We start from the raw sequence: 24492 nt of genomic DNA on the forward strand, positions 1-24492 counted from the left end.
CACCCAGCCCCTCTGGCAGGACAGTACTTAGCACCCACCTCCTGTCCGGAGAAGCTCGGGGCTCAACTCTGCTGCAGGGCTCTGGGGCCTGCAGGTAAAGCTGAGATGGCTGGGGGAGCTTCTGGAAGCTTCATGTGCAGCCCTGGCACCTCTGTTATAGGAGAAAGTGGCCAGGTCAAGGAGGCCCTGGGCTCCTATGTGCCAGAGCTGGCTTCTGGGGGTATGGGCAGCCAGCTAGAGGGTGCAGGTCCCTGCCAGCCAGGGCGTGAGCCTCCGCCCACCCCACCAGCACACCGTTTCCGGTTGGCAGGGTGGGCAGGCCTCTAGAGGGTACCCAGCCAGCTCACCTCCACTGCCTGAAGACCCTCTCAGCTGCCTCATTCCAGAACCCCACCGTGGCCCATGCAGCGCCGTCCACCCACCATGCCCTGACCTCTGCCCTCATCCGCCCCGAGCAGCCCGGTCCTGCCCACCCAGGTCTTAGCAGAATCTACCAGTAGCTTCTACCGCTGGGCACACTGCGGCTCTTCCGTCCCCGCCACCCCATCCTCCCCCCTCCGCCCCCACTGGAGGGCGGAGGTCTGCATTCAATGCCCTTAATCAAGATGAGGGGGCTCCTGAAGCTGGGAGTGGGGCCGGTGTGGGGGTGCCCTCCCTCCCACCCACCTGGCACCCAGGGTCCCAGATCCTGCTCCCCCACCCCCCACCCCGTAGCACACCCGGCAGTTGCTTCTGTGAACTGCAAGTCCTGCCTTTCTGTTTCTGTTGTAGTGAAAGCTTCTGCCGTTTCCTTCTTGGACCATGAAGGGCAAAAACAAAACAAAAAAAATCACAAAAAAAAATTCACAAAACAAAAAACAAAATAATAATAAAAAAAAAAAGATGTTCAGATCCAAGCAACAAAAACAACCAACCAAACCGAGAAGCATCCACCACGTCCGAGTCCGTGAGCCCGCGAGCCGCCGCACCCACCGCAGCGAGGGAGCAAGTCTGCGGGAAGATGGGGGGTGGAGGGGTAGGGGGGGCGCCTCATTTTCTACCAAGTCTTCCTTCCGGGCCCCACTCGGGGCAGCGTGGGGCCAGTGGTGAGAAGATGCAGGCCCGAGCAGGAGGAGCGGCCAGCAGGACTTGACCTTGGCTGCTGACGGTGCCAACAGAGGGAACGGGCGCGGGGAGGGGGTCGGCTTCTCATCCCAGGGCTTCTGCTGTGCCCGGTCACCCCCCTACCCGTGTCTCCTGCTCTGGGCCCCAGCTACCCCTCCTGCCTCACCGCCAACACCCGTGTCCTGCAAACCTGAGGAAGAGGAGGTGGCAGGGACTGACCAGCAGCAGCCCTGGGCTCCGAACCCAACACCAAGGGCTGATGTCTTTCCAGAACTCCGGGGCACCCAGGGCCCCTCCACGTCAGGGGGCTCCGGCTGCCCAGCCAGGGGGTGGGGGCCTGCAGGCTGAGGACTTGCTCGGACTGGTGGGTTTCTGGTTCCCTTTCTGGAGGCGGCCCTGGGTCTGGCCCAGGGGAGGGAAGGCCAGCCTCACCGCTGCAGCTGGAACAGAGGGACAGGACTGGCCAGCGCCTGGCTGCAGGGTGAGGTTGGGGTCACGGTGCTGTGGGTCTGGATGGCACGTCCGAGCAGGGAGAGCGAGGGGGTAGGGGAAGGCCTGGGTGGTCCGCGGCCCTCTTCCCCTGCTCCCAGATCAGGTCCCAGGGTGGCCGCAGACAGTGGGCAGCAGGGAGGAGCCCCTGGCCAGGCAGGGAGAGCTGGAGTCAGGGAAGCAGCAGAAAAGAACAAAAGATGTAGGCTGCCAACATGGCTCCACTGTCTCATGAAACTTAAAAGGTGAAAAAAAGAAAAGAAAATACACCTCACTTTATATTCAGCATCAGCTCCTGAAGCTACTGAGACGAGTCTCCTTTTCTATTCCCGGTGTACATAGCCCCGCGCCGCCTCCGGCTTCGTCCTCTGTACAGGCCCCTCGACCCTCTGCTGTTCTGGGCCCTTTCCTGCTCCGCACCCCCCGCCCCTGGCCCTGCGCCCCCCCGCCCCCCACCCCCTGCCCCCCAGGACTGCAGCCAGGCCCCAGGCTTCCTTTCTTACCATTCTGTATGCTTCCAAGGTGTGACCATTTAAATCAACCGTATTATTATTATTAAGATTATTAATAAAGATTTTTCTTCGAACCAGGACGACTCTTTTTGATTGGCCGGCCCCCTGGGCACAGAGGACCAGGACAGGCAGCTTCTTTCTCCCAGGAAGCCAGACGGCCAGGGGGAGTCAGAAGACCCTTCTGGGAGAGACTCTAGCACCCCCCATCCTCTCCTCCAGACTGTTGTCTCCTCCAGCCCATCCCGAGTCTGGAGGCAGGGCTCCTAGCCTGCGGGTAAGGTCTGTGAAGTGACCGGCAGGGTATAAGGCGGCAGCCCCACCCCACCACCCCACCAACCCCCCAACTGGCTGCCGCTCCGCAGTTACTGCCCCACATGGTCCCTGATGGGGCCTGACCGCAGGCAGACCCCAGCCCGCCCCCCACCCCAGTGGGGCATCTGGATGAGAGAGGGCAAGCTGGGCGGTTGAGGCTGCTGCACTCGGGGCCAGCCGTGGTCCCGAGGAACGGAGCTGCTTAAAGGTAAGCCCCCTCTTCGCCACCCCTGTGAGCCCCCAACCCTGGTGGGATGGGGTGGAGGAGAGTGGCTGCCACCCCCCAACCCCCACCCCCGGGAGAGGAGGGAGAGCTGGGAGGCGAAGCAGAATTCAAACCAGCAGCCTGAAAGCCGTGGGCTGGGGGCTGCGATGGGCGGCGGACTCCAAACCCAACCACACTGCCCCCTCCACGTCTCGCCAGGACCCGCGCTCTTCATTTTTCACAGCACCGGATAATTTATTTCAGGGCGATTACACACACCAGAGGGGCACGGGCTTAAATGCCGACATATTAATTTTCCTACATACGAGCCTTTACGTCGGCGGGACCGGGGGCCGTGCTCTAGGGGAGCCGGGGCTGTGCGATCCCTCCGCACGCCACGCTCCGCTAAACCCCCTTACCTCTAATTGCTTGCTCACCAGACTGTGAGAAAATAATTGCCACTATAAATTTTCCCTCCTTCTCTGCATAAAATATTCGGAAAACCAGCACTTAAAAAAGGAAGAGGGGGGTGCTCCTGAAATAAGAGCAGCAGGGCATCAGAGCTGTGCTGCCCACTTCTGGGCGCCTGGCTGCGTGCCCCCTGACCCCCATCCCTGGGGCGGCAGGGGCAGGCGGGAGCCCTCACCCCCAGTTCAAAATGGGGAGGCTCAAAACATTTCCAGGGAAAGTCAAGGGAGCAGTTCCCCAACCCTGACAGTCTCCTGGGAGAACCAGGGGTGCTGGGAGGCTTGTTCAGGGTCAGACACTGGAGGTGGCTTCCTGGCCTGCCGGAGCCATCATCCCCTCCCAAACAAACCTCTTCCCACCCTGGGACTGAGCTGGGCCGCACACGTGGGGTGTGAAGAATAAAACGTTCCCAGTTGGGAAAGACCTGGAACCTGAGTTCCTGCGTGGGGCTGTGAAAGGGGCACATGGGCACCTGGGAAGCAGGGCAGGTTGAGACAGAGGCCATTGTCCGCCGAGAAGGAGACTCCTGTGTCCTGCGCGAGCAGGCTCAGTGGCTAAGTCTGAGTGTCTGACTCTTCAGCGACCCCGTGGACCGTAGCCCCCGTCCTCCTGTCTGTGGGATTTCTCAGGCCAAGAGTACTGGAGTGGGTTGGTATTTCCTTCTCCAAGGGATCTTCCCGACCCAGGGGTCAACCCCACCTGTGCCCTGTGTCTCCTGCTTGGCAGGCAGATTCTTTACCACTGAGCCACTCTCCTCTCCCAGTTCCGAGGGCCAGGGCGGACGCAGTGTGGCTACAGTGCCGCCTGGCGGCCTCTCCCTTCCCTACAGCCTCAATCAAGTCTGCTGACCCCAAGCTGGCATAGGAGGCCCACCCTCCAGCTGGGAGGTCACCCCAGAGTGTCCTGGCCCTTGGCATCATCCACATCTCGTAGCACAGAGGGGAGGACAAGAGGAACAGGGAAGTAACACCTCCATCACTGGCCTATGGGGCCTGGAGGTGAGAGACCCCCCAAGAACAAGGGCCAACGGCCTTCACCAGAGGGCCACAGCAGAGCCCACTTGGGCCTCGAGAGGGGAGGGGAGCAGGGTTCCCCAAGGCTGCGGGGCCAAGATCCCTCCCAGGAAGCCACCCATGTGTCAAAGGGGAGCTGTGTGGCAGGAGGCGCTGTCTCTGGCTCGCTGACCCCCGCCTCGTCCCTGTGCAGAACCGCTGGGCAGCCTCAGCTTGGGCAGAGGATGGAGGGAGGTGCTGCAGAGAGAAGGAAGCAGGAGGAGGGACCGCAGTGGAGAGAGCTGCGGCCCCCGAGCCGTGATGCTCCGGGCTAACACCTGCTCGAGGGACCGGCTGAGCAGGAGGGTGTGGAGGCAGGAGGTGACCCAGAGCCCCCACACAGGGCTGGGGGCTGCTGGGTGCAGCCCAAAGGGCCTTCCTGGGCGCTGCCCGGCCACCTGCTGTCCAAGCTCACTGGGCTCACTAGCTCCCACCTATAACCCAGAAGAGACAAAGCAGGACCCAGGGCCAGTGGGGACATTCCAGAAGTGGCTCTGGCTCTGGGGAACAGTATACCAGGAAAGCCAGGTCACCAGGTGGTCTGGCCCATGTGCCCACCCTGCTGGGGGCTGGTGTGACCTGGCACAGCCTGGCTGGGGGCTCCCACGGCTGGGGTAGAAGGCACCCCGGGGAGCCCCTCCCAGCACCTGCAGGGGCTGCTGTTCCTATGCTACCACCCCCCCAATCCCAGCTCTGCACCCCCATCATGGCCCCTCTATCTCATTCCCACCCTTGGAAGCATCTCAGGGCCCTCCTGCCACTATGAAGCTCCTTCCTAATTGTTCCAACTGCAGGAATGAAAGGTCACCATTGTCAGCATAAGTGTCTCTCAGCCTATTAGGCAATACCCTTTACGGAATTCTCTAGGCTAAATGTTCCCAAATCTTTTCACTTGTACCTAGTATAGTATCCTATTGTACCTGGTATAGTATACTACTGAGAGAGATGAGACCAAGGCTGGGGTGGGGCGGGGTGTCCATTCACCTCTGGGAATTATCAACTCAGCAAACCGACTTCTCAGCTTTCCTATTGCAATGCCCCAATGAAGAGCCACAGCCTGCTCGCCCACGGTCTTCTCGTCCAGCCCTGGGGACCCGGGTCTTTCCTGAACACTTGTGAGGCCCCGGCGCAGAAGAAGCCTTTAGCCTTGAGATAGGAGACTCTGCTTTAATGTCTGCTCACGTGCGGGGCATGGAGTAGAGCATGGCCGCCCTGCCCCACTCGGCCCGAGGCAACAGGAACCCCTCTTTGGGGACAGGCTCCACCAGGAACTCCACACGGCCATCCCGGCCAGGCTCCGCGGCTGCCACTGCCAGGTCCACTATCCGATACTGGTTGACAAAAGCCAGGCCCAGCAGCCTGGGCCTCCCCGGCTCCGAAGGCCCGCTGCTGGGAGAGCCACCTTCCGATCCTCGGCAGCAGTGGATCCGGAAGCACCGGACGCGGGGAAGGAGGTAGGCCCAGTGGAGAGTGCAGCTGAGCCGGAGCCCGGCGGAGCCGCCCTCCCGCTCGGAGGTGGCCGGCTGCCAGCGCACGTGTGAGACCGTCACGGCCTGCACCTGGGGGAGCGGCGTCAGCAGGCTGTTGGCATCCACCACCTGGCAGAAGAGACAAGACTAAGCTCAGCCCGGGAGCCTAGGGCAGGTTGGGGGGTGGTGGTGGGGGGGTGCCTGGCTCTGCACGGTCCCAGCCCTGGCACCCCTACCCCAGCTCCCCTCTGAGCCAGAGGAGGGGGCAGGCAGGTGTCCGGCCTTGTCTGCAAAGGGCACAGACGCCCCAGCTGAGCTCCATCCAGGTCCCTGGGATGCCTCACCTGGAGCTCTCCAAGGCGACAGATGAAGTTCTCCTCCTTCTGGCTGCCCGGAGGCCGGGAGAAATTAACAAAGAGGTCTTGCAGGAGGCAGCCCCGAAGATTCACTTCGTAGCAGCTGGGAGAGACAGACAGAGACCAGTCACAAGGGGCCTCAGCCTGGCACCTGCAGACAGGCTGCTCACAGAAGCCCAGAGCCACAGGGAGATCCATCCCAAAGTGGACCCTGTGATCAGTGGGAAACCCGGACCTAAGCCATGACCGTGATCATGACTGCTCCCAGCAAGCATCCTGGGCTTGTGCCATTGAGCTGCCTGAAATCTGGGAGGACTGGCCCATGGGCCCTACATCCCTCCAATTCTGTGGTTTCTCAGTGGAGGGCCCCTCACTCTCCAATCCCCACCATGGTGTGGCCATCTTCTGCTGGGGGCTCAACAGGAAAGACGGGGCGGGGGGGACTCACCGCTGGACCCAGCCCCCACTGAGCTGCTGGCCGCAGCGGCCCACCCATTTGGCCAGCTTGGTTGGGGGCACTCGGAGGGGTCGGGGACTGCGCCTGGAGCTGGTTTCTGCTGGGAGAAGAGACACAGAACTTTAACAAGGGGAGTCCAAAGGAAACTGCACTGGGAGGTGTCACTGAACAGAGAGCTAGGGGCCCCCCCAAGACACCCTGGTGGCCCCAGGTGCTCAGCTCAATGGGTTGAGGCCTTGGGGGATGGAGGACAGGGAGGAGAGGAGGGAAGCTCAGGGATGGATGTTCAGGACTGGCCCGGGGACATCTTCCCTCTCGGGGCACTGCTGGCAGGAGAGCCGCCATGGGCACACACGTCCAACCCCACGCCACAGGGCCACCGCAGCCCAGAGGTTCCGGCTGAGAGGTGAACCCCCCGTCCACGCCTGGCTCAGAGCGGCACCTGGACCCCAGCAGCCTCCACACCCCTAGCCTCCTCCTCCCCGAGAGACCCCCTGAGAAGGGAGAAGCCTGTAAGGAAGGGAGTCACCAACCACATCCACTCACCACTCAGCGCAGAGATGCCTCCCACGTGACAGCTGCCCGCGTCCCCTGTGGTGAGCTCCAAAGCCACCCCCACAGCCGAAGGCCCTTCCAGCTTGTAGACCAAGGACAGGAAGATCTTGGGTGGCACTGGGACCTGCAGGGAGAACAACCTGGAGGAGGAAGGTCCAGCGATGAGAGGCTGCGGGGAGACTGCTGGAAAGCGGGCGCTGCTCCGAGTCCCGCCGCCAACTTTTCCCTCCAGGATGGGGAGGGGGGCAGGCCGCTGGGCAGAAGAGGCACGCAACAGAGTGCAGGCAGCTGAGGCTACTCTCCTGGATGCTCAAAGCGGCGAAGACGGTAAACTGGATGTTGCATGTTCTTTACACAGTAAAACAAAATCCCAGTTTGTCCTCCTCCTGGCCTCTGCTGCCCACCTGCCCGGTTTTAGCAACCGACAAGGATGACAGGGGCAGCTGATGGGCCCCAGGTCCCGGCCCCCCTCACTCACCTACCTCACAGCCACGGTTCCAACCTCGGGCGGAATCAGCCCCCGGATGAGCAGAGAGCTGCCCCCGTTCCAGGCATCCTCCAGGCAGCAGTGTGTCTTCACCCAGCCCCGCCCGTTCCCTTCCAGCCTGTGCTCTCCAAACAGGGGCTGGATCTCCTGGGCACTCGGGTGGTACCAGGGCCCCACGGCCTCCTCCTGAAGGGTGAGGCAGAGGTGGAGGGGGGCACTGGGGGCAGACAGACGCCCCTCCCACCAGTCCCAGGGGAGGGCCAAAGACCCGAGAGAAGGCAGCCCCTTTGCCCAGACGCAGCCACGTCCAGGAAGCCCCTGGCCCCCAGCCATGCAGCGCAGGACCCACACACCTGGCCATAGCAGACTCTTCGAGTCCCCATGCCCAGGCAGAAGGAAGTGACAAAGGGCAAGGAGCAGATGCTGTGTGTGGGCAAGTAGCGTTCCAGCAAACTCCAGAACCTACAGAGAAATGCATGGAGGCTCAGGTCTCCAGAGGGCACTGCAGGGCCCCGAACTCACTCTCAGGACCCTAGGCTTTCCTGCACCCCTTTCCAAGTGATGTTGGCCCCCGCTGAGCATCTGTGGGAAGTGGTCCCTTGGGGTCCCCAACTTTCATCCTTCCTGCATAATTGGTCTCAAGGACCCCCAGAGCAGCCAGGGCAGCAGAGCCCCGTGCCTTGTCTCAACCCCCACTCTTCAGGTGAGCATGGCCAGAAGCTGGGGAAATCACCTGAGACTCTCCCTGCCACTGGCCACACCCAGGCCCTGGGACGCCTGGGACTCACTTGTCCTGGTTCTGGAAGAAATCGCCCTTCTCCAAACACTCGTACACCCAGCCAGGCGCGAACAGGGCCGCCGAGAACCCGTGCTTCCGAATCAACTCCAGCGACTGGGGAGACAGAAGTCAGGGAGATGCCCCCGTGCCAACAACCAAAGTCCACGCACAGGATGAGGGGCTTAGGGAAGGGGCAACCTCCGGGGCTTTTACGGTTCATCCCTGCAGTTCCGCAGCTGCCCAGAAGAGGGCGCGAGGCGGCGGGGAGGCGCGGAGGGAAAAATCCAAAGGGCAGGGGTCTGTACGCGGGGCGCCCACGGGAGACACGTCTCTCTCTCTAACTACACTTCATGTTCTATTATCAGACTCACAGGGGGCGGAGAGAATCTTCAGTTATTGGATTAATTTATTCACTTAAAAGCTTAATTAATGAGTTGAGAACGTCCCCGCGCACCTGGGACGGGCAGGATTGACAGCCTGGGGATGGGTTGATTCCCTGTTTATCCCACACCAGGTGCAGCGCCCCCCGCGGGCCCCTGTTCCTCTTTTCTCACAGCCGACAAGACTTCCCTCGCCAGAAAAACCTCGCTAGTTAATCAGACCAGCAGTTCCCAAAACTGTGGATGTGTGGCCTCAGTCCTTCGCCATGAGCTAAGGAAACACCACAACGTGCTCCCTGGCTTCTGGCCCCAGCCCACCCCCCTCCACATGATGCTCTAACTGCCAGCTCAGTGCCCCTCAAAGCACGGGGTCCAGAAGGAAGTAGAGCTATCGATGAGACCCGTGGTCGGAACAGGTGCTTTTGTCCCTCAGCATCTATGGAAAAACCATACCATCTGTAGAAATGGGCTGAAAGTTAGGATTTTAGGGCACAGCTTGTGCTCGGGACCTCGGTGTCCCCACTTGGGGGAGGATGATTGCTGCCTCTCTTTCCCGTGAGGTGCAGGTGGGAATGAGGGGGCCACAGGAACACGAGGCACCCAGGCCACGGCCACCACCTCCCCGGCCTCAGAGGCCACCACCCACCTTGTTTGTGTCGAACCGGCCCCCGACGACATTCCCGCGGGCGAACACGTCCACACCCACGTACACGTCAGCCAGGCGCTCCCCGGCCTGCCCCAGCATCCGCTCCAGATGCTCCTCCCGCCAGTTATAGTTGGTGAAGAAGCCGTCGCAGGAATCGAAGAAGACCCTAGGGGGGCGGCACAGGTGGGCCGTGAAGCTCAGGCCTTCTCCCCTCAAGCACCTGCATCTGCTGAGCCCACAAACTACATGCTGCCTGCCTCCAGGACCAAGTAGTCCCCAAGAGCCCGCACCCAGCTCACAAACTGTGGCCTGTAACCCTGGGCGCTGCCAGGCTGACAAGGCGTTAATTCTGTCTGCTGGTGGTCGGGGTACCAAACACCTCTGCCCTCTCCCTCACTTTCCCTCAGGGCAGCTGTCTATAGACAACACCTCCGGGAGGCAGAAGGAGCTCCCAGCCCTGCCCAGGGGCCCGGGCCGCCCTCCTGCAGATTCACCTGTTCTGTTCGTTGAGCTCGTCCTGCCATTTGAGCTGCCCGCTGCTCACCACACTGTCGTACCAGAGCACTAGGCCCCCGGGGACCTGCTGATGCAGCTGAGAGGTCAGGTACCGGAGGAAGTGGGGCACATTCCCCACGGCGGCCAGCTGGAGAAAGGGGTGGAGACAGACCTTCCGTGAGGCCCAGAGAGGCCTGTCATGAGGAGTGCCTGGCCCCGGACAGACAGGAGGACACTTAACCCCAGGGGCAAATAGGTCCTAGAAGCCCCTCGGCCCCACAGCTGCTGAGCAGCTGGACCTCTGGTCCAGCCAGAGGTCCGACTTTCCTTTCTTTCTGAAGCAGGAAGGACATGAACTCCGCAATCCAGAGAAGATAAAACCCAATGAAAAGGGAGGACACCATGAAAGGGAAGTCACACATGCAGCCCAAGCAAAGCAGAGACAGAGGAGGAAGACAGGGCCGCCTCGAAGGAGCCAGAGAAGCAAAGCTCAGCCAGGCAAGGCTCCTGGACATCACGCTGGAGAATGTCCATCTGCCTGTGAAGAGGCAGAGGGGCTGGAGGTTGGAGCCAGGTCTAGCTGGGATGCAGGAAGCGCTGCGGTAGCAGGGACCCGGCCTGGTGAGGCTGAGGAGCACAGCGGAGGGTCCCCACGGGGCGCAGGGGCTGGCGGGCCAGGCACCAGGGGCAGGCATGCTCACACTCAGAGAATTCTCAATGTTGATCAGCCAGCCGTCAAATCGGAAAAACTGGGCGATCAGGACCAGCTGATCAGCCACCGCCCGGTACGAGCGCTCGTCCCCGGCCAGGAAGGCCTCGCAGAGCCGCTCCCCGTCTTTCCATTCAGTGATGAAAGTCCCTGTGGGGCAGGAGAGAAACGAGTTCGGGTCAGGGGATCATTTCCCCTTCTACCCAGCAATTCCCAGGGTGTGGTTCCTGCACCATCAGCATCACTGTCACCTGCAAAAAAATTGTTAGATTCCAAATTCCCAGTGTCCCCAGATATCAGATGATTCGGACACCCTGGGGGCAGGGCCCCGAAATCAGTGTTAGACAATAAATTATTCAGATGCAGGGAAAAGCTTGGGAAGCACTGCTCTCCCCCAAGGGTGGACCACCTACATCCTACATCCTGCCCCCAATTCTTGCAAAAACAGGTTTACGGGATCACAGTCAAGCCCATTTGTTTGTTTATTGTCTGTGGGAGCTGCTATCTCTCTGGCAGCCCCAGTATGTGACTCAGTGGCCTGGAAAGCTGAGAATATTTCCTTTCCAAAACAAGTTTGCCTTCCCCTGTCCCTACTCATCAAGGCAGGTAAGGAGGTCTACCCAGCCAAGAGTACCCTAAGCCCAAACCCTTTTATTACTGGGGCCCCTGACAGGTGTGCCAATGAGTCTGGTTGGGTTGGAGGTGGGTCATTGGCTCTTACCCAGCACGCAGACCCCATGCCTGTGGGCAGCGTTGGTCCAGCCTACTGGGGGGATGGTGACCGTGTGATGGCTGAAGTACACAAAGATGTCGATGTACTGCCAATGGTAAAAAGAATAGGGAGTCTGTGTGGCTGAGCCTTGAATAAACCTGGGTGAAGAAAGAGAACAAAATCAGGACCCAGAAACAGACGAGGACATGGTGACCCCAGGGTGAAAAGGGAGGGCAACACAAGTGAAGTTTCTCTTTAGTTCCATCCAGTTGGCACTAAAGGTTGTTGTGAGCCAGGCCCTGCCCAGTGACTGGGCTGAGAAGTAGCACCAGGTCACAGCCCAGATGTCAAGAGGGTTAGTTTTGTTTTTTTTTTTTTTTTTTTGCTGCGTCGGGTCTTAGTTGTAGCAGGTGGGATCCTGGGGCTCTCTAGTTGCAGTGTGAGCTCCAGAGCACATAGGCTCAGTAGTTGTGACATGTGGACTTAGCTGCCCCACAACATGTGGGATCTTAGTTCCCTGACCAGGGGTTGAACCCGCACCCTCTGCATTGGAAGGTGGATGCTTAACCACCAGACCACCAGGGAAGTCCTGAGAGGGTTATTCTTAAGGGAAGCATTTTCACCAGGCCCAACAGGCACTTGCTATCAGATCCGAAAGACTGAGCGTGTTTAGCCTCAATGGACAGACAGAACACGAGGAAAGAGACCTGGAGGGGCTCACGCAGACCTCCCAGTGCCCGGGGCCCTGCTCTATTCCAACATCTGCAGTTCACTAGGACACAGCCGGCTTGCAGGTACAGTTGGGGTTGACAACCACATGAGGTGCACCAGTGGCTTCACCACCCGCTTCTGTACCTTGATGGCCAGCTCTGACTCAAGGCTTCCCATCAATTATGATGTCCAAGCTTATTTTATGGATATTTAAAGATCTCTAATGGTTTCCCCAGTGACTCAGTGGTAAAGAATTCACCTGCCAATCCAGGAGACCTGGGTTCGATCCCTGGGTCAGAAAGATCCCCTGGAGGAGGATGGCAATCCATTCCAGTATTTTTGCCTGGGAAATCCCGTGGACAGAGGAGCCTAAGGGGCTACAGTTCATGGGTTCGCAAAGAGTCAGACACAACCTAGCGACTAAACAACAAGATCTCTAAGCTGACCCTGCAGGATCTTGGGAAGAAATGCCCCCAGCTGGGGTGGGGTGGGGGAGGGAGTGGAACGATTCCAGAACCAGCAGGCCAAGATAGAACGGGACTAAGGAGGGTGAAGGAAAGAAATCAGCAGAAGAACCAAGTTACTGGGCCAGGTGGTCTGAAGAAGGTCCCTGCAACGGTGCTTTCTCCAGCCTCCCTGACTTCAGGTGCAGGCAGTCCACAGAATCAGTTTCAGGGCTGAAGGAGGCATAAGCTATCCCCTAATCCAGTCCCCTCTTCTTGCAGATGAAAGGCTGAAGCCTGAGTTCCTCTCCCAGTAGGTGGCAGGGTGGGCTGGCTGACTCCTGACTCCACATCCAGTGCTCCTTCCACCACCGGGCACAGCCCCTCCCCTCCATCCCATCACGCCAGGCCATGCGCTCACAGTGTCCTCACTTGTCATCCAAGTACCCGCCCATCATGTCATGGCACATCAAAGTTCGGGGCCTCCGGCTGCTCAGAGGGGGCTGCCGACACTCGGGGGGCCCCAAGGCCACATTAAAGCCATCCTCCGCATCGGGTGTCCACGCCAAGAGTTCCTCCAGGGAAGACAAGTAAAAGCTGATGGGTCTGGTGGTGTCCTTCTCATAATATCTAACTGATCAGAGGAGGGAAACAGCGAGGAATCAGTGGAAATTATGGAATTCATAATAGAGAACTTGAGATGGGGAAGGGGCAGCCCTGCCCAGAAGCCCCAGAGTGAACATGGACACAGTGTTCAGAGCCTCGGTCCTTCTCACCTGGCAAAGGGTCTGGGGTAAAACTGACCACTTCTCGAAAGACTGCTTCTTCTTGATCCTCTTCAATTCTAAGCAAAGAAGGAGTTGAATTGTTTTTGTTGTTGTTGCTGTTTTTAATAATAGGGTAAAGAAAAAGAACCTGTAGAAGCAAAGGGACCAGACCCCATGAAGACGTGCAGGGGAGACGTTCTCTGGTTTACATTTTTTAATGCAAACTATGGAAACGTGCCTTTGCCCATTCTGTTCCCTCACACTAGAACGCCCTTTTCTGCAGTCTCCACCTACTGAAGTCCTCCACCTCCTCAAAGACCAGTTCAGATGTCCCGGGCCAGGCACCCTCCCTGTCCTCCCCAGCATGGACACTAATAATCCTAATTACACCCACTGGTCTGCACTGAGCAATTAAAATCTCTCTGCAGACCCAAGGCCAGGGGAGGGAGGCATGGTCAACCCATTTCTCAGATGAGGATGTCGGACCTTCTGGTCAGGGCGCCAGGATTCCCAGACGCGCCCGCTGCTGGGGTCGCACCCAGGCTCCGAGACTGTCCGTGCCTGCTGCTGTGCGGGGCGGGAGGGACGATGGGCAGAACGCGCCGCGAACAGTGAACGTGGGGGCCGAAGACCGCTGTCCTGAGCCCAGGGCCTCCCTTGGCCCGGGCCAGGGGCCCAAAGACTCCGGCCCACTGCCCGGCCGCCGGATCGAGCCGCAGAATTCTCCCGGCGACCTCTTACCCACCTCCTCCTGGCCAGCCGCCCTCTCGGCCGCCGATCCCGCTGCTTCTCCACGGTCGCTGGCGCCTGCAGCCGCCGCTCCTGCCGCCGCGCCGCCGTCCGGGTCCCTGTCCCTGCCGCCTCCATGACGTTGCCCCGCCCGCGCCACCCGCGGCCACCCGCCGGCCACCGGCCAATCGCAGGCCGAGACCCACCGCCCACCGGCCAATGGGGACTTCTCTGCGCGACTGCCCCGCCCCTACTAGGCTCAGGCTGGACACCCGGCTCGCTCTGTGGGCTGGCGCACCTGCCGCCCAGCCTTTGTAGCGGAGGAAGGCCTGGGGGCGGGGCCTGGGGCGGGGCGATGCGGTGGGCGTGGGTGGGCGGGGTCTTAGCCCAGGACTCCGGAAGACCCCTTTGTGTGAGTTCATTTTCAGATGAGCAATCTGAAAGTCAGTAAATTGTGAAAGTGATATCTGAACTCAGTTTGCTTAACCCCTGTTTCAAAGATAATTTTCTGGGAAAAGTGAAATCATAATTCTCATTCAAGTATAGATATGGACAAGTGTTAAAGACTGCCCTCGTTATTCAGACAGAATTATAACCAATTCAAAAGCGAATCAAAAAAGAGATCGTGTATAGATCAGGAATATTGAAATGAGTACGTAAATAGAGGCATAAAGAGTTTTTCCGCTGGGTGGATGGGGGGTGAGTGAGATCACTGAGCCTCTAGGCAAGACAATTTACACGTAAAAAAGATGACAAAAAGAAAACTAAAATCAGATGAAGAGGTACAAACTACTATGTATAAAATAAATAAGCTACAAGGATATATTGTACAACACAGGGAATATAGCCAATATTTTATAATAACTAGAAATGGAGTGTAACCTTGAAAAACTGTGTATCACTATGTTGTATGGAAACTTATATTGTACATCAACTATGCCTCCATATTTTATACCTCAATTTAAAAAAAAAAAAAAAAAGCTAGAATGAGATAACAACAGGATATGCAGCATGTAGAGAATGCATAGTTTCCATTGAAGCACCAATTTTTTCTGCACCCCCAAATCTGCAAGGCCCCGCAAAGCACACAGGGCCTGGAGGTATCTCAGAGATAGCACTTCCCCAGCATCTTAGGACAGAGGGGTCCCCAGAGTGTGGAGTGTGAGGAGAAGGGCCTGGACCCAAGGCTGGGCCCCACAGGACTGAGTGTGGGCCGGCTTGAAGCACTGCTCACCTCGGTCCCAACACCCCTTTGTGCTGCTTGGGAATGGCCTGCTGAGCGAGCCAAGCTGAGTGGGCCTCTTTATTATGGCTGCAGACTTTGAACTTTATGAGGCCCCAAGCGTCCATAAACCCATAGAGTGGGGAAGATGACTCAGCTGTGAAATATGGATCCTGGCCGAGCCTCGGGGAAGATGGGGCCCTGGGGATCAGGCGACAGTGATCCCAGGGAGGACAGGGACTGCAGCACCTGGGAAGTCTGCCTTGACCCCCCCCCCCCCAGGTGGGGGGGTGGGGGCAGTTGTAGGGTCACGATTCCCCTCTGGCTGTGCTCAAGTGAGCACAGAAGATGTGGTGTCTGTATTTGATCTGCATTTAAACCACTTACCTGCAGCTTAGCAGTGAAAATAAATTTTCATCCTCCGAACTAAAACAAAGTTCTTAGAGATTCTGTAGGGTAATTCTTAGTGTCTGGGGAAAAAATATATTCAGACCTCCCTTCTCTGCTCCTCTCAGCAGTGTTGGCCTCTGGTCTGGGGGTCAGGGAAATTCAAGTCGCCCTGCACACCCTCCGCCGGGCCAGGAAGAGCTGGTTTGCAGCCTCTGCGTTGGCCCCTACTTCGCTGCCTGCTCTGCAGGTCCCTGTGGTTCCTGGTCTCAGGGTCCTTGTCCTGGATCAGGATGAGTCTGGAGGTCCCCACATTTGCCTCAAGCTCATGCTGGTCCCCATGGGGCTCCAGAGCCTCCAAAGCCTGGATTGGCCACCTAAAATCCTTACCTTGTAGAGTTTCCAGATAAAGTACAGGATGCCCAATTAAACATGAACGCCAGATAAACAACGAATGGAAATGGGACCTGATTATACTAAGCGATTATTTCTCATTTATCTGAAATGCAAAGTGAACTCGATGCTGAGTTTGCTAAATCTGGCAGCCCCCATCTGTGAATTCTCACTGCAGCCTTGTCCTGCCATGGGGGCCCCTGCTGACATGTCCTGGCTCTGTCCACCTTCCTGGCTCTGTCAGCGCAGGAAGCCAGGATGGCTCAGGACCTGAGCCTGGAGACCCCCCTGCCTGACCGACTGACGGTGCCACTGGTTTGCTGCTGCACCGGCCTCGTGTATCCTGCACTGGCTGACACACCTGACCCTCACTCGGACGTAGGGGGAGAGCTGGACTCACATCTGCTTGCTCGTCCCTCCTCCGCTGTCTCTCTTCTGGCCTCCACAATGTCACCGGCCAGAAGCTAGAACCAGATGAGTGGACATCACCTGATCCACAGGCTTGGTTGTTCATAAGCTAAAGGCAGCAGCTAATTGTCCCCAGTATCCTTTCTTCCCCCTTGTACTTTAGGGAGAGAAGCCCATGTCTTAGCTGACTGCTGCCTGCCTGGATGAAGATAGCATCTCCAGCAGGCCTGACAGTTAAGAGGGGCCTGGCGAACATGTCTTGTTTTCCAGATGAGAATGGAAGTCACACTTGCAATTCTGGCTGTGCCTGCAAAACAAAGGAACACACCCACCCACACACACTTTTTCTTCCCTGCTTCCTGCTGCTGGCCAGATGGGTGTGAGATGTGATGGTAGGAACTGCAGCAGCCTTCTGGTACTGTAAGACAGAAGGCATATGGAGAGGGCCCAGAGCAACCAGAGAGAAGGGGCCTGACTTCCCCGATGGCACAGACCACAGTATAGCCCTGGAATGCTGGTGTTTGGATTCCTATGTAAGGAAAATAAACTTCTGTCTGATTTAAGCAATACTATTTTGGTATTTTTTTATAGTAGCTGAATCTAACTACAACAGAGGGAGAACACAGGAATTTATTTATTTTTTAGAACACAGGAATTTAGAAAAATTTCTCAAAATAATAGCCTGCCTTACAAGGCTGTCACCGTTTTTTGCAAGACCTTGTTAGCTTATTCTTTCTGCGTTCCTTCTGCAATAAATCCCAGTTTCCCTTCATTCAGAGAGCTGCCTCAGACCAGCTGGGATGAGAGCAAAACTCACATTAAAGACTCCAGAACTATAGCTCTGTGTGGTCAGGGCTCCCAGGGTGGCTGTTCTCTTGTTCTCTGTATATCCACTGCTTGACCAGTGCCTGTTTCACCTACGTCCTACTCAACTGACTGACCTTTCTACATATTTTCCCCTCCTGCCTGAGCTAGATCGTTCTAGACCAGATAGCTTATCTAAGGGACAGTGAGGCGCATGCCCCTCTGCTGGTTTTCCCGGTAACTAAAGAGTCCATCAATGTCAAATCCCTATGACTGGGAACCTCCTCCTCCCCGTGCCCCCTCCACCCCTCCCCGAGAAGTGAAGATGCTTCCATGTCCTGCCTGCCATCAGCTGCACACGAAACATGGGGTGTGCTCCAAGACCTTCCTTCCAACATGGAAGCCCCTCTATCCATTAAACCCCTCATGTGTCTGTCGCTGACTCTGGGTTCTTTTTCTGGTCTTGAAGCTAGGCCTGCCCAGGGTTTGCAGGCCTGTGTGGTGCAGCCCAGGACTCTCACTCCCCTTTACAGAGTTCTCCCAGGTGCTCAGCAAAGGCCAAGGAATGAAAGGATGCTCGGCCTGGCCTCACCTTTACACCCACCTGAGTCTGTGCCCCGGCACCTGCTTGAATGTCCTGCACGATGAATATCAAGCCCCTCCTAGTTCATACCTGCCTGTGCACCTCACAGATGCCTATCTGTGAACACACACTCCGCAACAATCATGGCAAACCTGGGGCGCCTGCCTTTGCTGGGTCCCTGTGTTATTAGACTCGCACAACGGTTATGTTCATTTTCTCTTTATAAAAATTTAAAGGCCTGCAGATAAAATTAATGTTCCCTTTAATCCACCTCCCTCTTGATTTCCTCCTCCCCTGTCCTACTGAGACCCCTTAACATTCCCCCCAGTTCTATCAGTTTGACCTGTACCCTTTCAGATGTCTTAAAATACCTTTACACAGCTATATGTATCTGGAACTATATAACATTGTTTGCATTTTATAAAAATGGTATCACTCGCACACATTATTCTGTATCTTGCTTTTCTCACTCAGCAATATTTTTTAAATGAAGCCACATTGAAGGGACTTCCCTGATGGTCCAGTGGCTAAGACTCTATGCTCCCGCTGCAGGGAGCCTGAGTGGGAACCCTGGTCAGGGAACTAGATCCTGCAGACCCCAATGAAGATTGAGGATCCCACATGCCACAACTAAGACCCAGCACAGCCAAATAAATAAATAAAATTTTAAAGCCACTTCGTTTTAAATAACTCTAATTTGTTTTGACTGTTATTACTATGCTATCATTCTGACACATCAGTTTACTTACCTATCTACCCATGAAAGTGAAAGTGAAGTTGCTCAGTCGTGTCCGACTCTTTGAGACCCCATGGACTGTAGCCTACCAGGCTCCTCCATCCGTGGGATTCTCCAGGCAGGAATACTGGAGTGGGTTATCATTTCCTTCTCCAGGAGATCTTCCCAACCCAGGGATCGAACCAGGGTCTCCTGCATTGCAGGCAGACGCTTTACCGTCTGAGCCACCAGGGAAGCTCCTATCTACCCATAGGTGGACATGTAAATAGTAAACATTTGCTTGCTATTATTTTTTAAATGTTAAAATAAACATCTTTGTATAGACCATTTTGGTCGTACTAACGTTTCTTCCTTTTTCAGATAAAACAGGATTAGAGTTGCTAAGAGTAATAGCATACACATTTTCAGTTTTAAGTCACTAACAAACCACCAGCCGACATCCTCCACAGCATGGGGTAAATACAGGTTACTCCACAGCCTCTCAAATACTGATATTATCGAACTTGAAGATTTTTACTCCCCTGGTGGGTGCCCATAGGGGTCTGGCTGTTGTGTTAAATTGAAGTTGCAGTTTTTCTTGCTGGTCAGCCATTTGGAAATGAGTTTTCTTCCGTGTCAATCCTGTTGGGGGGGCTTTGCCCATTTCTACTGTGTTGTCTTTTCTTCCTGAAGTAAGAGTCACATATATGCTAAATACTAATATTTTGCCTCTTATATACATAAATGGAGCAAATGTATGTCTGTTTATTTTTACTATAGGTCTTTTAGATTCCTGTATGGTCAAGTTTACTACTACTGTCTTCTGTGGCTTTGCTGTTTTTCTCCTGTTTCGGAGGGCTGTCCTAACTTTAAGGTCATGAAGATGCTTTCCTGCATTTTTAGTCAATAGTTGTCGGGTTTAGTTCTTTGCTGTTTTGTCTACAACTTTCAGATGCCTTTTGAGGATAGGCCTTTAATATTTCATCTTCCTGTCTGGTTATTGCCTATATAGATTTTCCTCTTTCTTCCTGGGCCAATTCTACCACAATGAGTATTTTCTTATAAAAGTATGCACTTCATTGAGGTTTTCCAAATGTAGGACAGTAAGCCATTTCTAATCATATTTTTAAAATCTCTTGATTATGCTCTCTCTTCAATTCCAATGTTGCTTATTTGTGTCTTCTTCCTTTTTGTCTTGATGCAATTTTTTTTTTTTCTGAAGGGCTGTCTATTTTATTAGTCCTTTCAAAACATAAACTCTTCATTTTGTTCTAGTTTTTGTTTGTTTTATATTTCACTCATCTCTGCTTTTATTTTCTTTCCTGTTATTTTCTTTGGATTTATTTTGTTGTTCTTTTTCTGGTTTCAAAAGTAGACTGTGCGGTTCACTTATTTTTAGATCTTTCTTGTTTTTCTGTGAATGCAGTTGAGGGAATACATTTCCCTCTGAGAATGACTCTCACTGTCTCCCAGTTTTTGATAGCAGCAACTTTCACTTCCAGTAAGTTCTAGATGCCTTGTCATTTATGTTAGTGCCCCCACTAACTCATCCAAAACAATCCTTAATTTTGCTGTGGTAGAATTAATCAGCCTTTTCTGTTTTGATTAGTACTTTTGTGTCTTTTTCAAACTGTATTTTACTACCCTAAACTGATGAGACTATGGAACACTGCACCCTCTGTTACTTTCTAGAAGTTTTATTTTCTTGCCCTCCCCTTTCAGATCTACAGGCCATCTGGAATTATTTTTGTTTATAATGTGAGGGAGGAAGTCACGCTTTATTTTATTTCATTTTTTAATTGAAGTATAGTTGATGTACAGTGTTATGTTAGTTTCAGGTATACAGCAAAGTGATTCAGTTTTATTTATATATACACACTTCCCTGGCGGTTCAGATGGTAAAGAATCTGCCTGCAATGCTAGAGACCCAGATTCTTTCGCATTCATGGGTCAGGAAGGTCCCCTGGAGGAGGGCATAGCAACCCACTCCAGTATTCTTGCCTGGAGAATTTCACAGACAGCGGAGGCTGGTGGGCTATAGTCCACGGGCTCACAAAGAGTAGGACACAACTGAGCAACTAACATTTTCAATTTGCCAAGGGCTTCCCAGGTAGCTCAAACTGTTATTAATCTGCCTGCAATGTGGGAGACCTGGGTTCCATCCCTGGGTCAGGAAGATTCCCTGAAGAAGGGTCTGGCTATCCACTACAATATTCTTGCTTGGAGAATTCCATGGACAGAGGAGCCTGGTGGGCTTTAGTCCATGGGCTCACAAAGAGTAGGACACAACTGAGCAATTAATGTTTTTAATTTTCATTTTATATGTATATAAATATTCTTTTTGAGATTCTTTTCTATTATAGGTTATAACAAGATATTAAATATAGTTCCTGTGCCATACAGTAGGACATTGCTGTTTGTCTATTTTGTACATACATTTTTTTTATCACACAGACCCTCAGTCATTCATGATTTTTGGAAAGACTGTCCTTTTTTAATTAAACAATTTATTTTTGTTTATTTATTTGGCTGTCCCAGGTCTCAGTTATGGCATGCAGGCTCTTAGTTGCCTGTGGGGTCTAGTTCCCTGACCCGGAATCAAACCCAAGCCCCCTGCATTGGGAATGTGGATTCTTAGCCACTGGACCACCAGGGAAGTCCCTGTGGTGTGACTTCTGAGCCTAGGTCTCAGGAGGTCTTTCTCAGTGTCACTTCTGTACAGATATAAACTCTATTCTGTCCTTCCAGTCTTTTGTCTTTCCTTGCTGCTTACTGGATATTTTCTTCTGGTTTAGCTTCTAATTCACGATTTTTCTCTGTATAACATGCTGTCATACGCATCCACTGAATTCATTTCACTTGTTTTATTTTCCACTTCTGTATGGCTTTTTATTTTTCTCATTAGTATCAAAGTCTTTGCCACAATTCTCAGTCTTGTCTTTTATCTCCTCAAATATAGCAAGCATAGATATTTTAATTTTTTATTGTGATAATTCCAAGAATATTTCCCCCATATTGTTGTTGTTTAGCCACTAAGTCATGTCCAACTCTTTTGCAACTCCATGTACTGTAGCCTGCCAGGCTCCTCTGTCCAGGGGATTTCTCAGGCAAGAATACTGGAGTAGGTTGCACTTTCCTTTTTCAGGGGATCTTCCTGACCCAAGAATCAAAACCATGTCTCCTACTTGGCAGGTGGATTCTTCACCACTGAACCACCTGGGAAGCCCTTTACCCCATATGGTAAGAATTTAATACGTACTTATTGGGTATTTTTCATAGGTAGGCTGTCAAACTGAATGGACAACTTAGTGGACATCTCTATTGAACAGTTGGATCTCAATCTTTATGCAGGGATGTTTTCAAAGTATCTAGAGTGTGTGGAATTCTAATCTTACTTGTGAAACCCTCTAAGGTGGAAATTTCTTGTCCTGCCTGGTCATCTATCTAAGGATAAAAGGACTCTGCTCTCTTCTTCCCTAGGAGGAGCTGGTTACCAGAGCCAGTTGAGGTAGGGGCATTTGAGGTCACTATGCCTTTCCAGTCCTTACTCCAGCTGTGTAGGGACTTCAGAGAGAAAGGCATGGTCTTCAATTAACTGTTCCTTCTGGAATGCTTCCCTTGGCACCTGAGTCAGTCTCCTGTGTTTGCATGATCTCATCCATCGGTTGATTCCAAAATGCTTGTTAAATGATGCTCTTGGAAGAACTAAACCTGACACTCCCATCCTACCTCTCTGGACCCTGGACCCTAGCCCCAGGCTAACTCAAGCCTGGGGTAATGTGAGTTTCCGCAGCTCAAAAGAGAAAGGCAAGGTATTCTGGTATGTGCATTATTTATTTGTTTTTATGACTATATTGAAAATGTAATTTATATACCATTCAATTCACCCATTTAAAGTGTGCAATTCGAGTGTTTTTCGTATAGTCATAGAGTTGTGCAGCCACAATTACTATCAATGTTAGAACATTTTCATCACTCCAGAAAGAAATGTCATACTTGTCAGCAGTCATTCCCCATCTCCCCCAGCCCCAGCCCCTGGAAACCTCTAACCTACTTTCTGTCTCTATGGACTTGCCTATTCTGGGAATTTCACATAAGTGGGCTCATACAATATGTAATCTTTCATGACTAGCTTCTTTCACTCAGCATAATGTTTTTAAGGTTCATCTATGTTGTAGCCATATCAGTGCTTCGTTTTTTATGACTGAGTAATGTTCCATTGTATGGATATGCCACATTTTATTTATCCTTTCATCCGCTGATGAACATTTGGGTTGTTTCCACTTTTTTACTACAAGTAATACTGCTAAGAACATCCACCCACTTTTTGTGTGTAGATATATATTTTCATTTCTTTTGGGGAACTACTGGGTTATCTGTAACTCTATGTTTGAGGAAGCACCAGACCATTTTCCAAAGCAGCTGCACCATTTTACATTCCTTCTGATGTACAAGAGTCACAGTTTCTCTATATTCTTGCCAACTTTTATCATTTTGATTGCAACCATCCTACTGGTGAGAGACATCACTTTGCCAACAAAGATCTGTATAGTCAAAGCTATGGTTTTTCCAGTTGTCATGTATAGATGTGAGAGCTGGACCATAAAAAAGGCTGAGCACCAAAGAATTGATTTTTCAAATTGTGGTGAAGACTCTAGAGAGTCCCTTGGACACCAAAGAGATCAAACCAGTCAGTCCTAAAGGAAATCAACCCTGAATATTCATTGGAAGGACTGACACTGAAGCTGATTCAAAGAGCCACCTGATGCAAAGAGTCATCTCACTGGAAAAGACCCTGATGCTGGGAAAGATTGAGGGCAGGAGGAGAAGCGGGGCAACAGAGAACAAAATGGGTGGATGACATCACTGACTTAATGGACATGAGTCTGAGCAAACTTCAGGAGACAGTAAAGGACGGTTTAAGCCTGGCATGCTGCAGTTCATGGTGTCACAAAGAGTCAGACATGACTTAGTGACTGAATAACAATCCTGTTGGTTGTGAGGTTGTAACTCACTGTGGTTTTGACTTGCATTTTCCTGGTAATTACTGATGCTGAGCATCTTTTCGTGTGCTTACTGGTCATTTGTTTATCCTCTTTAGAGAAATGTTTATTGAGACCTTTTGCCCATTTTTAACTGGTCTTTTTATTACTGGGTTGCGAGAGTCCTTTATATATTCTAGATATAATTTCCTTATGAGATACACAGTTTCCAAATATTTTCTTCCATTTTGTGTTGTTTTTTCACTTTCTTAACAGTGTCCTTTTATGCACAAAATTTTATTTTGTTTCATTTTGTATTATTTTATTTGGCAGCACGGCATGTAAGATCCTAGTTCATTAACCAGGGGTTGAACCCACGCCCCCTGATGTGGAAGCACAGAGTCTTAACCACTGGACCACCAGGGAAGTCCCTAATTCATAGAATTTTAAATTTTGATGATATCCAATTTATCTATTTTTCTTTGTGTTACTTGTGTTTTTGGTGTCACAGGAAATTATTGCCTAATACAGGTCATGATGATTAACACCTAGGTTTGTTTTTTTTCCCTAAGAATCTCATACTTTTAGTTCTTATATTTAGGTCACTGATCCATTTTGAGTTAATCTTTGTATATTGTATGAGGTTGACAGACAACTCTACTGTTTTGCATATGGAGGTATCTTGTTTTATTATTTTCTGTAACCTGCTGCTTTTTTCATGATTTGGGCAAGAAAAAATCATATTATCCCAGTCTTATTACTATGGCCAACTAACTTTCCATCATACCATTGTCTTCCCATAGTGAACTCCACTGAAAATTATCCTTGAGTGTGCACACGCACACACACGCACACTCTCTCTCTAAATCCCCATAGGATTGGGTGTGCCCTCCTCACTTCCCCCATCCCTGGCTACAAAGACTCCTGAAAGCCCTAACACAAGCAGTTCTTTCCTTTGGCTGAGTCATCAGCTATTTCTAAGTCCTTTTGGGAAAACACTAATATTTGCATTGCAACTGAGTTTATCAGACCTTTTCCAGGGAAGGTTAGCCAGTTTCTCAGTAGCCAGAGTCAAGACGTGAGGAAAGGAGCCCCTGCAAGGTAGACTGCATGGGATGGGAGTCAGGCGAGGTCGGTAACTAGGTGCCACGCATGCTGCTCT

General features: G+C 53.0%; 1 protein-coding gene and 1 non-coding gene across 5 annotated transcripts; both read right to left on the reverse strand.

Moving 5' to 3' along the window:
• Positions 1-5295: 5295 nt before the first annotated feature.
• Positions 5296-13982, reverse strand: ENGASE (endo-beta-N-acetylglucosaminidase). 4 transcript variants are annotated; one of them, XM_061144626.1, is made up of 14 exons: positions 13853-13982; positions 13117-13184; positions 12773-12974; positions 11196-11344; positions 10467-10624; positions 9765-9913; positions 9271-9436; positions 8255-8358; positions 7820-7928; positions 7462-7652; positions 6971-7119; positions 6416-6521; positions 5956-6070; positions 5296-5740 (listed from the first exon to the last, which is right to left on the reverse strand). In XM_061144626.1, exons 1-14 carry the CDS (start codon positions 13972-13974, stop codon positions 5321-5323), a joined length of 2208 nt encoding a protein of 735 aa, XP_061000609.1. In that variant the 5' UTR covers positions 13975-13982; the 3' UTR covers positions 5296-5320. The 4 variants fall into 4 exon arrangements, with proteins under 4 accessions (XP_061000609.1, XP_061000608.1, XP_061000611.1 ...); XM_061144625.1 differs by having other exon boundaries at positions 6416-6524; XM_061144628.1 differs by having other exon boundaries at positions 6416-6524; positions 12773-12970; positions 13853-13923.
• A 4549-nt stretch (positions 13983-18531) lies between these two features.
• On the reverse strand, positions 18532-18603 carry TRNAC-GCA (transfer RNA cysteine (anticodon GCA)). Its single transcript has one exon. It is a non-coding gene; the product is annotated as a tRNA-Cys (tRNA).
• Positions 18604-24492: the final 5889 nt, after the last annotated feature.

Source organism: Dama dama, chromosome 5, assembly GCF_033118175.1.
Source record: "Dama dama isolate Ldn47 chromosome 5, ASM3311817v1, whole genome shotgun sequence".
Taxonomy (NCBI): domain Eukaryota; kingdom Metazoa; phylum Chordata; class Mammalia; order Artiodactyla; family Cervidae; genus Dama; species Dama dama.

Bases quoted from the DNA above. Each gene is read 5' to 3' on its own strand.
- ENGASE (XM_061144625.1), bottom strand. From the start codon at position 13,974: ATGGAGGCGGCAGGGACAGGGACCCGGACGGCGGCGCGGCGGCAGGAG. The intron at 7,120-7,461 runs GTAGGTGAGTGA...TTCCTCCTCCAG, and splicing joins GTTGGAACCGTGGCTGTGAG to GTTGTTCTCCCTGCAGGTCC. The intron at 6,071-6,415 runs GTGAGTCCCCCC...TGTCTCTCCCAG, and splicing joins AGTGGGGGCTGGGTCCAGCG to CTGCTACGAAGTGAATCTTC.